Source organism: Cervus canadensis, chromosome 26, assembly GCF_019320065.1.
Source record: "Cervus canadensis isolate Bull #8, Minnesota chromosome 26, ASM1932006v1, whole genome shotgun sequence".
Lineage (NCBI taxonomy): Eukaryota > Metazoa > Chordata > Mammalia > Artiodactyla > Cervidae > Cervus > Cervus canadensis.
In genome coordinates, this window is record NC_057411.1 from 21,237,047 (window position 1) to 21,254,858 (window position 17,812).

Here is a 17,812-nt window from a genome sequence, read left to right on the forward strand (position 1 = left end):
AGAAAAATATTACCAAATATCCTGTCATAACCTACGCCCAATTCAGCACTCAAGATGCTCTTAGGAAGGCTCAGATGGACTGGAACACATAGCCTATGGGTGTATGTGTGTTAGTTGCTCAGTTGTGTCCGATTCTTTGCAACGCCATAGACTATAGCCTGCCAGGCTCCTCTGTCCATGGGATTTTCCAGACAAGAATACTGGAGTGGGTTGCCATTTCCTTCTCCAGAGGATCTTCCCAATCCAGGGATCAAACCTGGGTCTCCTGCATTGGCACACAGATTCTTTACCACTAAGCCACCTGGGAACCAAACACAGATACTACAAGCTGGTGACCAATTGACAAACAATGAGCCTTTTTATTCTTTCTTATATTTTGTTTGACTTCTGAGTCTTTGTTCCCAAGAACAATTACTTCAATTATGAACAAATCAGCACAATTCAAATGAGCCCTCTAATGACAGCATTCATTTGTAAATAAATTTAAAGGTTTTTATTTTATTGAATAACTTCAAAATTACTTGTTTTAAAGAGTACTAGAGTCCTATTTATATTCCTTTATGTTTAAGTCAGTCTGAATCTTATACAAAATTTAGTGACTGGCACAGAAAACAAGAAAAATAGTTGCATTTTTACTTAATATATTTACTTCCTTTCCTTTCCTTTACTATATATTACATTTTAAGGATATATATATACACATACATATCTTTAAGCAGATATATATCCTTAAAAAAAGTTCATTTAATATTTCCCTGATTTGGTGTTTACAAATACAAATTCAACCAGGATTTGATTTTCTCCTCAGCAAAGTATCCAAATCCTTAGGCTTCTAATTTACCAGACAGATTCCAGGTGGACCACTGCCATTCTGTTCTCTCTTAAGATATTGGAAAGCAGTTTGGGAATTTTCTAGTCTAGTGCCTTAATTTTCACATAAGGGAATTTTTCCAGAATGACAAAGAGATGTGCCAAATGGCACATCAGTGGCTAATAGATGGTCCTAGAAGTAGGTGTCCCAGCTCCTGGTTTAAGGTAATTTCCATCATGTCATTTCACTAATTACCTCACAGACTATCAGAAAACTTCCAAATTATTCTCTAAGTAGTCTGGCAATGATAAGTCTTCACCCAGGTTCTTGCTCTTTTGGCCTATACTGCTAAGGTTTCCCAGGTGGTGCTAGTGGTAAAGAACATGTCTGCCAATGCAGGAGATGTAAGAGATGCGGATTTGATCCCTAGGTTGGGAAGATGCCCTGGAGGAGGTCACAGCAACCCACTCCACTATTCTTGCCTGGAGAATCCCACAGACAATGGGGCCTAGTAGGCTGTGGTCTGCAAGGATCACTAAGAGTCAGACATGACTGAATCAACTTAGCATGCATACTTAGTTTTCCACTATTTAAACTATTTCTTTTATTCCTTAGGATACATGTTGATGACCTAAGGATAAAGATGAATATCCAAGGATTTCCTATAGATTTATGTACTAAAAACTTGTCCAAGGTTGGATACTTTTTAGTACTAAAATACTACTCAAGTATGTGTCTGAATAGTTTCAATCTTGTGTCTTTTGCTAAAGGTCTCTTCTTGAGGAAATCAGTGACACAACCACCATATTTTGGGTCACCCTCACATTCTCAGAATTTCTGGACTCTGCTGATCAATAGAGTATCACTAGCTAAAGAAGTGTAAGTAAGAGGGACAAAGAGAAAAGACTAAAGGTCACTAGGTTTAGTCTCGTAAGGAATATTCCTCCAAGTCACGTGTTGTCAATTTTGTTTTATGTCTCTCAGGTAGGGTCTCTCCCCATTTTGCAATGATATACCAGATCAGTTAAATGGATATTTGAGAAGCTAGGATACTAAAAATTTTGGTAAAAAGTGATAGCAAATGCCCTAGAAATGGGGAGAAATGCTTACCATTGATTCAATTTTCTGGCTCATTTCTGTGAAATTTTCAGAAGCCTCTCTTCCAAACTCACCATATACTTTGTTACTTGTAAATGACAATGTGCTGTAGTAATTGTAGGTCTTCTTTTGATCTATAAGAAAAGAGGCAAAAATGTATCATACTTTTTATCTGATGTGTGTAAAGCATCAGGCATTTTCTTGTTTGGTAGTTGAACATTCAGAAAACTAAGATCATGGCTTCTGGTCCCATCACTTCATGGGAAATAGATGGGGAGACAGTGGAAACAGTGTCAGACTTTATTTTTTGGGGCTCCAAAATCACTGCAGATGGTGACTGCAGCCATGAAATTAAAAGATGCTTACTCCTTGGAAGGAAAGTTATGACTAACCTAGACAGCATATTAAAAAGCAAAGACATTATTTTTCCAACAAAGGTCCGTCTGGTCAAGGCTATGGTTTTTCCAGTGGTCATATATGGATGTGACAGTTGGACTGTGAAGAAAGCTGAGCGCTGAAAAATTGATGCTTTTGAACTGTGGTGTTGGAGAAGACTCTTGAGAGTCCCTTGGACTGCAAGGCGATCTAACCAGTCCATCCTAAAGGAGATCAGTCGTGGGTGTTCATTGGAGGGACTGATGCTGAGGCTGAAACTCCAATACTCTGGCCACCTCATGTGAAGAGTTGACTCATTGGAAAAGACCCTGATGCTGGGAAGGATTGGGGACAGGAGGAGAAGGGGATGACAGAGGATGAGATGGCTGGATGGCATCACTGACTTTATAGGCATGAGTTTGAATAAACTCCGGGAGTTGGTGATGGACAGGGAGGCCAGGCGTGCTGCAATTCATGGGGTCGCAAAGAGTCGGACATGACTGAGCGACTGAACTGACTGAACTGAGACAGACTGAGACAGGAGAAAATGTCCCACCCAAATCATCTCCATCATCCTGCTCTGAGCTTCATGGTTATCTCAAAATAAAAGACAGCAACATTCATCATTAGAAGATTTACAGTGTAAAATCATTTTAAGATTTAGAGTGTAAAATCCATACAAAATGCTCGGTGTTCCTGTAGGCTAATTAGTTACATGGATATTTCTGAATAAACCACAAGAAGCAGCTAGTCAGGCCATCTGAACACACTAACAGGAATAGATTCAGAAGCTTCCCAAGAGCAAACACATTTTTATATTTTAAAAGTAGATTTCTCTCAATTCCATAAACTATCCATCAATTCTGGCTGCAAGGATCTAGAATAAGAAAATTTATTCTGGCTAAAGAAGGAGGTGAGGGTAGGGATTAAAATACCAGGAGTTTAGTGAATAGAATTTTAAGGAGCTAGAGTTGCCACCTTGGTAACCCTCCAGGGACAGTACATAGTTTCACCTGGTTCTCTTGGCTCTCCATTTATTTTCTCCCTCCAGCCAGAGGCATTGGCTTTTTTCGTTTCTTTAGCCAATGTCTCCACTCTCTGCATCCAGTTCAAGCAGCCCAAGTTTTTGGTCTGCTGAAGAGTTAATGCAGCATAGCTTTTCTTCTACTCTCCTTTACATGAAGCAGGCACAGAGCTCAGAAGATTCTTTCAATGAAATATTAATGCTGACTATGTTTTGTGTGAGAGACTGTGCCAAGCATTAGGAATACAATGGTGACCAAGACTGTTGTGTATGGTTATAATAGGAAAATGGAGTGTGCCTCATTCAACCTCAGTTTCTCTCTTGCTTCTCATTCTTTCTCTCACTTAAACACCAGAGGGAAAGGAAATTTACATTAGACACCTGTATCCCTAGCATATTCACATGTCTCACCCAGTTTAAAATAACCCTCCTAAGAAAGCAATGTTATCCACATCTAACAATAAGGACTGTAGTCTCAGAAACATACATGCATTTGTCCAACCTCAACATAAGATGGCCAGAAAAGATTAAATTGGGTTTCAAGTTAACGTCTAACTCCCAAAGCACACATTTTCATGATACACTGCTTCTTGGAATGGAAAAAAACAAACTCACTCACTGAAGCTACAGGAGAAGTCTCTAGTCATGCATGAGAGCTATCAAAAAAAAAAAAAAAAAAAGATTCTACCAGATCATTCTGGTCATCCTGAGGATTTGTTGGGATAGAAAGGGAAGCCAGTGGTGACTTGGACAAGACCTGGGGAGGGAGTAGTGATTTGTAAAGGAGATGGATGGCGCTGAACGCTCAAGCTCTCCTGAGCATTTGCCACCTAAGTGAGGGCCTAGGGAGGATTTTCCTTCCTCCTTTCCTGGCCCTGAATGGCCTGTGTGACCTGAAATGCAAACAGACCACAATATACACAATTTGAAGTATGAGTTTTAATGTATTGAAATAGTGACCAATAGTTTACCTTCAGTCTAAGGCTGGGTCCAATACTCTGCATTTCTAACAAACCCCTAGGTTCTGCTGATGCTGCTGGTACCAAATCACACATTGAATAGTAAGGTTCTAAAGAAGAGGTGAACATTCTCTTCTATATCCTTAGACTCTTTTTTTTAATTATTAGATTGAATTATTTGAAATTGCCATTTATATAGGTTAAAAATGGTCCAATATCAGCAATTTCATATGCTACAACTAAATAAGTTACTATAATCAATATTTTAATTTGCCTGTTAGAGTCAAATAGGTTGCTAGGTGTCAAAACACATTTCCAGTTGACAAAATTATATGGCATGTGTAGTTGATGAAAAATACCATAGAGAGTGTTAACAGAAAAGTAAGAAAAATATGGATGAACATGAGTTTGCTGATAATATTCTAACAGGAAATTATTCATTGTAGGTGATTCTATAACCCACAATGATGTTCATAGGAGACATACTGCTGTTATTCAAGTTACTGAAGGGATAGAAATATAGTCCCAAAGGCCACCGGACACAAACTGCACACACAGTTCTATGTTGCCTGGGTTTTATGCCAAAATGGTGTTTTTCCAAGCGTGATCATCTCCATCTTTATCTGCCTGTTTCTACAATAGATTTGTTTGGCTCACTTTGGTTCTCTAGGCATGCCAGCTCGTAAATGCTCATGTGCTTCATCTACTCTGTTTTTATGTCACATCTGTAAACAGAAGATAGGTGACAAATGTGACAGCAACACATATCATAACAATCACTATTTATTCAGGTGAATTGTGTGGGCAGTGGAAGTTGTGTGTTCCATATTACTCAGATGATCATCCCAACAATAGGATATATAGGAACAGAGTACTGAAGAAATATTACCAGGTTTTTATTGTATTATGCATATGAGTAAACTTTGTAAGCTTTATAATACATGACTTGGAAAGAGGCAAAGGAGAAGTACTAAGGAAAATTTTCTCCCACTGAAGTAATGAGATCCCTAACATTATTGGGAATTCCTCATTAAGTCAGACAAGCCTAAATATTTTCCAAGAAAATATCGTAGGTATGATTCATTCATTTTCATCATTCAGCATTCAATAGATGTTAATTATCTAACATGTGCCAGGAACTTGCTAAGTTCTAGAAATAAAAAAGTGCTTAAAACATAGTCTTAGACATCCATGGAGAGGAATAATGATGCTTGTAACATAATGAGACTTAGTATATTCAGAACAGAGCTATAGAATTATAAAAATCATTTTAGCTATTCTTTTTATATTAAAAACATGTTCCAGAGAAATTATTGAAACACAGATACTACAAATTCAAAGATCTGCATGTAGGCAAATTCTATCCCCCCTTCAAAAAAAAAATCTTTAAATACTTTTTCTTTAAATTTCCGAAAAATAATCCACCTTGTTTAGGAAATTAAGATTGGATTTGTGTCTGTTAGCAGAATATAACCAATTTACAGATCACCATCTTTCTTCACAGGAAAGCAACTTCTGCAAATTCCCAATTAAATTAGAATCAAGTGATTAGCTTTTTTGGTTACAGGGTCTTAAATATCAAAGCATTATCTAGTCACTAAGGGAGATATTAAACCAACAGGTCAAAGTGGAGTCAGCTAATTAAAACCTGAGACAGAGTAAGAAGGAAACTTCAGAAGGGTTGTTATGCCCTGGAAAAACAGTTCTGAAGTACCCTGGGGACCTTTCTAATAACAGAGCAGCATTCATGCTTCATCTAACAGGGAGGTACCTGAATACCACAGAGTGAACCTCTTTATAATTAACCTTCTCAGCATATCTTATTTTCTTTAAGCACTTGCAATATATCCCAAGATGATTTTAAAATAATGACAATAGACATTTATTCAACATATACTGCTATAAGCATTTTTCCAACTTACTAGTACAGAATAGAGCCTACCAGTCTATAATCTCTGATTGTATAGTTTATTGAACTGTCAGGATTTCAATGAGTTGGAGTTATTTTAAATCAAGATGATTTAAAATCCGATGACTTCAAACCTCTCCAAACATTGGACTCTACCTTTCCTATGGTTTTCCCATAATTAAGACTTGATTATTGCTTGTCAATGAATATGAAAGCTAGCATGATATTCCCAGCAGGAAGCATTGCTACATCAAAGATAGAAGAAAGAATCTTCCTTGGCTTGTGCAGATTAAATGAGTAACAAGGCAGGTAAAGATCCTTTTGAACTATCCATGTGAACAAATTATGGTAATGAATGAATAAGCCTGAGGCAAATCAAAACAGAAATGTAGATCAGGAAATATTTGAGGTAAATCACATGATGCCAGGGCAACCCATACTTACTGTATCTTGCATAATGAACGATGAGTCCAATGCACACTGCCAGGACAATTAAGGAAATAAAGGTGATGAGGCCAATAACCCAGGGCTCCAGACAAGCCCTCTTCCTGGCTCTCACCACAGATGACCTGAAAAAGAAAGCAAACGGGTGGATTATATTACAGTATACACCACACCCACTCCTTAGGTGAAACAGATATTCCTGGGGAATTAATTCAGGACACTCAGAAGGAAGAGTACTGTTTTGGTTTAAAACATACCCCAATCCCTGCTGAAGCCATTCCTGGCTCTGGTTGCCTGACCTTAGGCACGTAATTTGATTTCTCTGTGCCTCAGTTTCCTTGCTCAAAAAATGAAGATGATAATGATAGCACCAGTCTCAGAGGATTATCATTAAGGATTAAATGAATTACTGTAGGTCAAGTGCCTACAACAGTGCCTAGCATGTAGCAAGTGCAATGTAAGAGTTCGCTATGATTTACTGAGTGGTCACATGCAAGCTACTTTCAGGCACTGTACAAGCTATGAAAATGTTTAAAGCCTGTTTCCATCATAGAATTTTAAATGGCCTATGATACTTATTAGGGCTTCCTTGATGGCTCAGTGAAGTAAAAAATCTGCCTGCAATGCAACAGACACAGGGGATGCAGGTTGAAGCCCTAGGACTGGAAGAGCTGGAGAAGGAAAAGGCAACCCACTCCAGTATTCTCGCCTGGAAAAGAATTCCTCCCATGGACAGAGGAGACTTGGTGGGCTACAGGCCAAAGGGCTGCAAAGAGTTGGATTCAACTGAGCGACTAAACACACAGACCACCAGGGAACTCCCTAAATCCTAAACTTTTGGGCTTCACAAGTGACACTAGTGGTAAAGAACCTCCTTGCCAATACAGGAGACACTCAATCTCTGGGTCAGGAAGATCCCACAGAGTCAAACACGACTGAAGTGACTTAGCATGCACATGATATATGTTACAGCTTGAACCGTATCAGGTTCCAGGCAAAGCTACTAATTCTATTCTCGTAATATTTTTCTGAAACAAACTTCAAGGATACACATAACTCTAGAAAAGAACCAGAGTTCTTTTCTACAGAGCCAGAGTGTTTGAACTGATGTTTACCTCTAAACTTCAGCAATGCTTCAGGAAATCCCCTCTGCATAAAACTTTCTCAACCGCTCCCATTTGTTCTGCTTTCAAAAATAAGTTACTGAGAAATGCTGATCAACCTGCTTTTTGTTTGATTAGTGAAGTTACCATTCCCTTGTGTTACAATAGCTTCTAAACAAACTCAAAAGTTAGAGAAAATGAAAAGTCAGAGTGGGCCCAGTTGTTGAATCATGATGCTGTTATTTTCCATTTCTAGGGGTATTTATCATGCTGGTAGAAACAAGGCATGTGTTCTTATCTCCACAAAAGTCTGGTACATGAGAACTGGGGGAAAGAACAGGGTTATCCTGGAGGACCACGTGGGGTGGATTCAGAATAAAGAGAATTCCAAGTCCAACCCTTTCCTTATCAGCTTGGACAAGTTATTTAGACCCTGAACTAAGTTCCGCCATCTGGCAATAAGTGACAGGCCACCCACTGTCTAAAGCACATGGTTGATTCTAGGACCCTGAATGAAATCATGAATGTGAAAACTTCTTGAAAATTGTGAAGAATTTTACAGTAAATAATTGTTGCTTACAGAAATCAAGGAGACTCCATTTCCTGGTGATCCAAGACTTGTTGTTTAGTCACTAAGTCATATCCAATTCTTTTGTGACCCCATGGACTGTAGCCTGCCAGGCTCCTCTGTCCATGGGATTTCCCAGGCAAGAATACTGGAATGGGTTGCCTCCTCCAGGGGATCTTCTGGACCCAAGGATTAAACCCACATCTCTGCTTTAGCAGGTGGATTCTTTACCACTGGGCCACCAGGGAAGCTTGATACAGGACTAGGAAGTGGTCTGATCATTTTGGTCGCTGGCACACCTTCATCCCATCTTGACTCTGTCTCAATGTCCTGTTCAGTGGGAACACTGTCACAGAAGTCAACAGTGTCATCACTACAGACCTCTGCCCCTGCTGAAGTCACTGGGATGTAGTGAAGGCTCCAGGGATCTACTTGGTCTCCTCCCTTGGTTCTGTGATTTCCCCATGGGGCTATAGCCAAGGAAACTTTATCTTCCTCTCCCCAGTCTCTTCCATCTCCAGTTCTCCTTTAAGTGGGATTCCAAACACCTGTTCCTAGAATGACGATTACTGAAGTATAAAAGGACTTCTCCACTTCTGCATATTTCTTATGTGAAGACGTGCCTGAGATGCTTATAAACTGATTCCTGTCCCTCCATCCCTGAATGCTTGCTATTCACTTGCAGAAGAAAGGAGATGTGCACAGCAGACATAAGCAAAATGTTAGAGGGAATGTGGGGAGGGAAAGGCTTCTTAACTAATTTCAACACATGCCAGATGAAGAATATAATTTGTAATTGTAGGAAACAATTGATATAATCATCAAATGAAAGTATAAAATTGTGAAATATAAGACAGAAGTTATATTCATTCTACAATAACTTTTCATTGAGATAGAAAATTTAAAATTGCAGCCACTAAATTTATGAGGTAGTATTTACCTGTATCAGCATACAAAAGGCCAATAAACTATTTTAATGAAAAAAATGTTGCAGAATAATATGCATCCTATGTTTGGCTTTTGTAAATGTTAATAATAAAAATACATGTGTGTGTGCAGAGAAAAGTATATTAAAAAAACACAAAATTTTTAATAGTAAGAAGTGAAATAAAAGTAAGTGAGCAACTTTTAACTTATGTATTTTTTATGTTATGATGGATTCTTTTTAAAAGGAGATATCATGGCTTTCAAATAAATGAGAGAGAAACTAAGGAGGACAGTTATACATGTCTTTTTAAAAAAAAATTTGATTAGAGTATATTTGCTTTATAATGTGTTAGTTTCTGCTGTATAGCAAAGTGAATCAGCTATATGTGTACATGTATCCCCTCCCTCTTGAACTTTCCTCCCATCCTCCCCACCCGATCCTTTCTGGGTCATAGCACTGAACTGAGCTTCCCGTGCTATACACCAGCTTCCCATTAGCTAACTATTTCACACGTGATAGTGTATATACATCAATGCTACTCTCTCCATTTGTCCTACCCTCTCCTTCCCCCACCCATGTCTACATGTCCATTCTCTACATCTGCATCTCTATTTATGCCCTGCAAATAGATTCCGCTGTACCCTTTTTCTAGATTCCATATATATGCTTTAATATACATGTCTTTTCATGGAATTCCTATCACTAACCTGTTTGAGATACTACTGCATTTTCTGTTCCTCTCTTCCACCTTTCAAAACTATTTTAGAGATGCTCTGTCTTTGGTGGCTTTGAGGGAAATAATAGGGATAGCATAGAATAAACCAAGAGAATCCATAAAAAACACTCTGAATAAACAATTAAGAGAGTATGTTTTTTTATTCTGACCACCAGCTTATTTATTGTACAGTGTGATACCAGAAGATTCCATTCTCTCCCTTATTTTCTGCATATGAAAGACAAGGATAAGAACTACAGTCCCTTCCTAACTTGATAAGCTCTTAGAGAGAGAAATGATGAAGTATTTTATTACTTTGAGCAGTCAAGCAGAAAATCATTGTACAAATAGTAAGAATTACTATTATCATTATTTTAATTATTAATAATAATGGCAGTGGCCATATTCCTGATTTTTTGTCATTGGAAACATCTCTTCCCTTCCCTTCCCATCTTGATTTCCAAGTAGAAAATCATTGTACAAATAGTAAGAATTATTATTATCATTATTTTAATTATTAATAATAATGGCAGTGACCATATTACTGGGATTTTGTCATTGGAAACATCTCTTCCTTTCCCTGTATGGCATTGCTTTTCAAACTGATTCACCCTGTTTCTTAATTACTTTTCTGTTTGCTCTCTCAGCGAGTGATTCAGTGTTGAATTGCTCCAAATTAGATGTAGTGGGAATGTGTTCCAAAAAAATGGAGGAATAAATCTATTTTATGTATCAACAGACACTTGTGTAATTAACCCCTTCCTGCACATAAACCCTTGTCCAATTATGATTGGGATCTGTTGAAAATAATCTGAACCTCTTCGTGAAAAACCACCTTCAGATAGACTAGATAAATTCCAATAACTTCAGTGGTATCAAATTTCTTTCTTTCTAAGATTTTTCTTTTCAACTGAGGACATGTTTAACTAGACAGTGAATGTAACAGGTGAATATAGCAGTTAAAATATAGTTATATATCTGGCAAAAAAATATGGTTATATATAGTGGTAAAAAAGCCCACCTGCCAATGCAGGAGACTTGAGATTTGGGTTCGATCCCTTGGTCAGGAAGAGACCCTGGAGGAGGAAATGGCAACCCACTCCAGTGATCTTGGAGAATCCCATGGACAGAGGAACCTGGTGGCCTACAGTCCATAGGGTCGCACAGAGTTGGACACGACTGAAGAGACTTAGCCCAGCACGGCATATTTTTATAAGTCCCAAATTGCCAGAAAACAAGTCCAGAGTTGCATTATCATGATCACTTCTTAATGTGTCATTTTCTAGAATAGTATAAAAAGAAAAGCAGGAGCATTAACAAAAATGTGAGGGGGAAAAAAGCATTTATAATACTGCAAATAGACCTCATGGCAAGCATTGGAGACCCAAACGACAAGTCTCACAGTGCTTCAGAGGAAAGTTTACCAAAACAAATGCCAATGTAAAACTACCACAATGGACTGATTAATAACGGACATTGAACTCGCTCTCCAGTCTCTGTAAGGGTGGTGGTGGTTTAGTCGCTAAGTTGTGTCCAACTCTTGCGACCCCATGGACTGTAGCCTGCCAGGCTCCTCTGTCCATGGGATTTTTCAGGCAAGTGGGTTGCCATTTCCTTCTCCAGGGGATCTTCCTGACCCAGGAATTGAACCTGGATCTCCTGCATTGCAGGCAGATTCTTTACTGACTGAGCTATGAGGGAAGCCCCTTCTGTAAGGGTAAGCAGTGCTAATATTCTTAGCTGGAATGTTTCATCTGCTCAGTCCAGTTGAGCTGTTTTGAATGATCATGTGCACGATGTCTATAAATCTGGTGATCCCAATACATTATTAACTCTTTAAGCCACAGATCAGCGAAGTTTTCGGTGAAGGCCGCATAGTAACTGCAGACCCCTTCTGGTTCAGCGGGTAAAGTATCCTCCTGCAATGTGGGAGACCTGGGTTCGATTCCTGGGTTGGGAAGATCCCTGGAGAAGGGAAAGGCTACCCACTCCAGTATTCTGACCTGGAGAATTCCATGGACTATACAGTCGCAAAGAGTTGACAGGACTGAGCAACTTTCACTTTTACTTTCATAGTAACTTTAACAAATTTCTGTGAAGGTCCCATAGTAACTGTAGCAGATTTCTGGGTTTCTATTGCAATTAGTCAGCTACGCCATTGTAGTGTAAAAGCAGCTACAGCTAATATATACAAAAATGAACACGGCTGTGTTCCATAAAACTTTATTTCTGCACACTGAAATTTGAATTTTGTATAATTTTCTCTTATAAAATTTTTTTTTAATTCGTTTCAACCATTTAAAAGCTATAATTCTTAGCTCAAGCACTGTACAAAAACAGATGGTGGGCCAGGTTTGGCTCTTGGGCCATAGATTACTGATGGCTGTTGTAAGCCCTGTCCTACAAGTCAGTGTTAATTGCATTGAGAACTTATAATAATCTTTGCATTTTTTCATCTCAACTACATGGCAAGTCTAATGTAACATGTCTCTAATCCCATTACCACTGACCTTGTTCTGACAATTCTCACTAAAATTCATCCTACAGCTTATTTCCCTAATCTCTAAATCATTGTCCATTACAGTACACTGTTCTTCTGGAAATGATAGAGCCAATGACTGAAACCACTTGAAATCCAAGTTGGCCTCAGGTGGCCTGGCATTCCCCTTCTTCCCCATGAGCTTTCTGGCTCTTTGTCTTTGCTCCTGCTGCCTCCTATATAGAGTAACTTAGAGTTTGTATTTGCTTTCATCATAGACGCCTCTGTATACATAAGATTCAGTTCAGAAAAGTCCCCTCCACTTCAGTAAGTTTTATTCACCCCTAAGTGTCACATCAGAATATACATTTTGAGTTCCCTTGAGGACAATGTCTGAGTCTTACTTATCTCTCTTCTCTGACCACTCTGCTGCTCAAGATACATTCACAGAGGGAATTGAATAGAAGTTGATTACTCCAAATTGAACTGACCATTTGTCAGTACCACAGTATGGGTTTTAACCTCCTGTCTTTCATAGCACTTCTGGTCTGCCTCAGCCTTACACAACAAACTGGAATATTACACACAGGAAAGGATAAGTCAGTCCTTATGAAGACTATTTACTATTTAAGTAAAGCCTGATTTTCATAAAACACTTTAATGTAATAATTAAACTTTGTGGTTAATATGTTTATTTTACCTGTTTAAAATGTATAATTTTCCAACTGTGATCTTACCTATCTACTGTAAAGTATTATTGTAGCACAGAAAAGTGATAAATTAAAATAAGGGGACATTAATTTCAGGAGACATATATTATTTGGGGTCATTAAATGTCTGTACATAATTAGGATATCCAAACAAAAAACAAAAGCATAAGATACCACGATGAAGTAACAGCATAGTCCCTTATGACGTTCTCATCCTCATGTTCAGTTGCTAAGTGGTATCCAACTCTTTGTGACCCCATAGCTGCCTCTCTAGCTCAGTGGTAAAGAATTCACCTGCCAATGCAGGAGACATTGGTTCGGTCCCTTGGTTGGGAAGATCTCCTGGTCAGAAAGATCCCCTGGAGGAGGAAACAGCAACCTACTCCAGTATTCTTGCTTGGAAAATCCCATGGACAAAGGAGCCTGGCAGGCTACAGTCCATGGGGTCACACAGAGTCGAACACAACTGAGCATACAACTTTTGACATTACCAGTTCCCTAAGTCAGAGCTTCAGTTTTAAAATATCAATTGAAAAAAAATTGAAAAAAAATCAATTGATAAATATTGATTCAGGTTTTATTTTATATTTAGCTCATTTCTCTACATCATAGAGTGTGCCTGCTTGTTTCACCCACACAAATACTTCAGATGCTTTGTCCTTTGTGGAAGACTTGTATCAACAGGTACTGGTGAGATCTCCAGTTATGAGATTAGAGTCTTACTATAAACTAGAACAAGACTATTAAAATGTCCAAGGTGGAACTAAAATTTTGAATCTATGTTCATGGATCATATGTTTTCATTGCCATGTCTTGTTTTTTTTAAGAAATACCAATGCATTACTCCTTATAAAGTTACAAATAACATGTTTGTGTTGTGTCCACTGTTATACAAATATACATATAAATTATCTGATAGCATCAGCCAGACCCTTGGACTGAATTATGTGTTCATTTCCTACAATAATAACTATGAATAGTTCGCAAAGAGAAGTTACATTCATAACAAAGTAGTAATCTAATTTCTAGACAGGTGATTCCATTTTCTTTCTATAGCACCAAGATAAATGGTGGGAAGCTCATTGTTTCTATTATAAATGTTTTTATTTATATTCTACCTTGTTCTAGATTGACTTAAGGTACCCCCATAAAGACACATGGGTGGCTCAGATGATAAAGCATCCGCCTGCAATGCAGGAGACCCGGGCTCAATTCCTGGGTCGAGAAGATCCTCTGGAGAAGGGAATGGTTACCCACTCCAGTAGACACATACTTACATTTATATAATTATTAAAGTATATATAGTATTAAATTACATTTGTATATGGTTTTATTTAGAGATGCAGGAAGAAAGTGAAAACACAAAATGAGAATAGTACTAAAACTGCTTATCATAATTCCCCATCTGGATACTTCCATAAGTCAGACCACAAAATTTGAAGCTTTCTAGCAGCCAACTCAAAAACAAAACAAGGAAAACAAATAAACCCTGTTCAAGTGCATTCTTCATAGTACCCATAAGATAAAAGCTGAACACTTATTCGGCTGCAGTGCAATTCTTTTAGATTCTAACAGAAAGAATATTCTGTAATGTCATGAACAATATTCTCCATAATATTCTTAGCATAGAAACAAAAATTATAATGCTCTTTTTATTATAAAACTAAGTGTTTTATAATACTCTTAGTATGTTCCTCAATACTGGAAAATACCACCAATTATTGTTCAGTGAAAACAATTTTATGTGGGGGGAGCAATGTGAAATTATTTATACCAAGCTCTGAGATAATTTTTTAAAATATCTAACAACACTTCACTAATTATTGAAATGGCTCTGTGTGGCATTTTCACATTATAAAGAAGCTAAAAGTTATTAAAATCATAGACATAAGAATACAGTTTTACTGAGTGCAGTAGTAAATTTTTAAGAAGCATTGTATTACTTAATTCAATAGTAAGTTTTTAGTAAATGTTGGAAAAGACAGAAAGCCCTACCACTAACTGTGGTAAAACCCATAGCTTAATGATTCTTGTATTTGACCATAAAACTCAAGTGATAATATCTTTCATCCTGCCTACATTAAAAGGAATTTGTGATTACACATATGGTATCATCAGACTTTTTTGGACACGTGTATTATATAAGCATTAATGACAATTCAACAGTAAGGAATGTCTCTGATCTCAACTGTGTTATCAACCATCTCTTTATTAAGTTCCCAGCCAGATATGGTGTAGCACAGGAAACTACAAATTGAGATTTAGGTTGGCACTCTGCCTGACCTCTAGAAATTTATAGTCACAGATAGATGGGGTACAAAAATTTGAAGATCGCATTAAGTAAATAGATATGGGTCTATATTCTTATAAAATGAGTTAGTTTAGTCCTTAATTGCAGTAAAATATTTGCTTTATTTTCGTCAAACTCTTTCCAGGTCAACATAGTAAATCAAAATGACCTGAGTAGGCAATTTTAAAAGCAGCAGTTTCACACAGAAATGTTGATGAGACGTCATTGCAGCTAGCCATAGGGAATTGTATGCATTTGAAAATGTGGAAGAAAAATAAGCATCAACAGGGAGTGCATGAGTAATTTTGTCAGGAGTATCAGAAGAAAAAATGATTGAGAAACCTGAGCCAGAGACATTCTTGAAGCTGCTAATGTACAGCACTGACTTTCAGAATTTTTTGTAGCTTTAGATGTCCTCCTACCAAACCTTTCCCATGACTTTGTCTAGATGCCTCTTATAACAGTTCACATGATGTAGCAGAAATAACTCTGAACTGAAAGACCAGTGACCTGTGTCTCTGTATTAGAGCTTTTATTTAAGAACTAAGTCCTTTCATATAAATGCTAAGTTTCTCAGATGAGAAATCTGAGAGCAAATTCAATATCCCAGAAGTTCCAGCAACCCATAATTTCTAATTTAAATGATGTTGAATATGCTCTCATTTTCTTCATTTGTAGGAAACATTTGGAATTTTAATTGATCTACATATGCTTTAGTTTCCACCAAAGCTAGTGTTCCATACCTCAAATAACCTAAGAAATGTTCAACATTATTACAATTAAAATTCACAATTTGCTAAGCAATCAACTTTAGCATAATTTTTCACATGTATAATTTTTCTGATGGCTGCTGCCAGATTATTTGGCATGGTCAAATTACAGGTCTGCAAGTCATTTGAAATAATCTGAGTTTTATATGAGGAAGTCATAAAATTTCTTGACTACTTACATCCTAAGCCAGTTTTAAAAGTCCCAAACTTGTAAAATTGCATCTTGTGCAAATCTTGATGGGCCTTAAAATTAGAATGTGCCAGCTGGAACATGTGCGACTCTTTGGTGTCCTCCTCATTGCTGTTTCCCTGGCAAGCACTGTATGCCATATACAAAGAATCCCTTAGAAAATCTAGAAGTTTATATACATAATAAAACCCATATGAATTATTTTAACAATGAGGAAGAATTGGAAAATGTATGGATTCTGTTAATGTTTATATTATTCTTACAAAAGTCGGATTTTTGGTTAGTGAATTTCCTGCACCAATTGCTAACCTATAATATAATGGATGTATTGAGTTTTAACTTTTGGATGGAACACAAATTTGTAAAATTAATCATTGGATTATATACTCACCTTAACTTAGTTATAATTTAATGTATTGTTATTGTATAGTAGCAGTGAAATATGCTCAGATTCATAAGGTAGAATTAATAGTCCAAATTAATACCATAAAAGTATAAGAAAAGTATTATCTTATCCAAAAGAACTAAATATTTTCAGTCACCAATGTCTGTAGCTTTAATTCACATCTAAATGCTGATGGCTACCAAATCTGTAAATGCAGATCACTTGTCTAAACTTCATACCCATATGTCTATCTGCCTACTGTTCACAACAGGACATACCTCTCATCATTCAAATTTAGCATGTCTGTGCTAGAGACTCATAGGTTCCTATCCCAAATATTTTCCTTAGTTGTAGAATCTTTGATTTCTGGTTGGACATATGGCCCCCTGGAAATTAGAAGAGTGTCCCTTCTTCATGAGTCTCCATATGGATTTGAGTTCTGACCAATGGAGTCTCTATCCCAGTGGGTAGAATCCTAATGTGCTAGTTGGAGTTCAGGCAATCACACTGACCCATGATTGGAAGGCTGTATGTTCATGCCCCTGGGACAGCACAGCAATGGAAACCTGGATTCCTAAATACTTGGTGAATCTCCCTATCAGCCATTACTTGCCTAACTCCAGACTTGCCTTACATTAAACTGAAATAAAATGATATTTTATATAAGACACTTTAAGTTTCCTACCAGTCATAGCTGAACTGGAACTAATCTATTATGCAAAACATATTAGTTGCAATCAAGGTAAATTGTGATTTTTTAATGTAATTATCTTTGTGACAAGAGGACATTCAAGAAATATGTTTACTAAATTACCTTGAAAGTTTTATATATGAGAGGTACATAAAGTATTTTACTTAGTATTCTCTGGCCACACAATTTTGAGATACAAGTAATAAGTCTGATGCTAATAAATAAGGAAACCAAGATTCCACTTAGGATTCATTGTAACAAATTCTATGACTTTATGCAAATAACTTCTATTTTCTTGTTTAGTGGATATAGGTCTGGGCTTTGGAGTCAAACAGCTTGGGTTTAGGCCCAGTTCTACTTCTC

The 17,812-nt window shown here is 37.3% G+C and overlaps 1 protein-coding gene across 1 annotated transcript in view; it reads right to left on the reverse strand.

Moving 5' to 3' along the window:
* LOC122428473 (transmembrane protease serine 11E-like) overlaps positions 1–17,812 on the reverse strand; it is a 117,258-nt gene that overhangs the window by 29,534 nt on the left and 69,912 nt on the right. Inside the window, exons 4-5 of the mRNA XM_043448517.1 lie at positions 6,621–6,745; positions 1,922–2,043 (exon numbers count right to left, since the gene is read on the reverse strand). Of these exons, the coding sequence (XP_043304452.1) occupies positions 1,922–2,043; positions 6,621–6,745 (247 nt within the window). The remainder of the gene's footprint in view (positions 1–1,921; positions 2,044–6,620; positions 6,746–17,812) is intronic.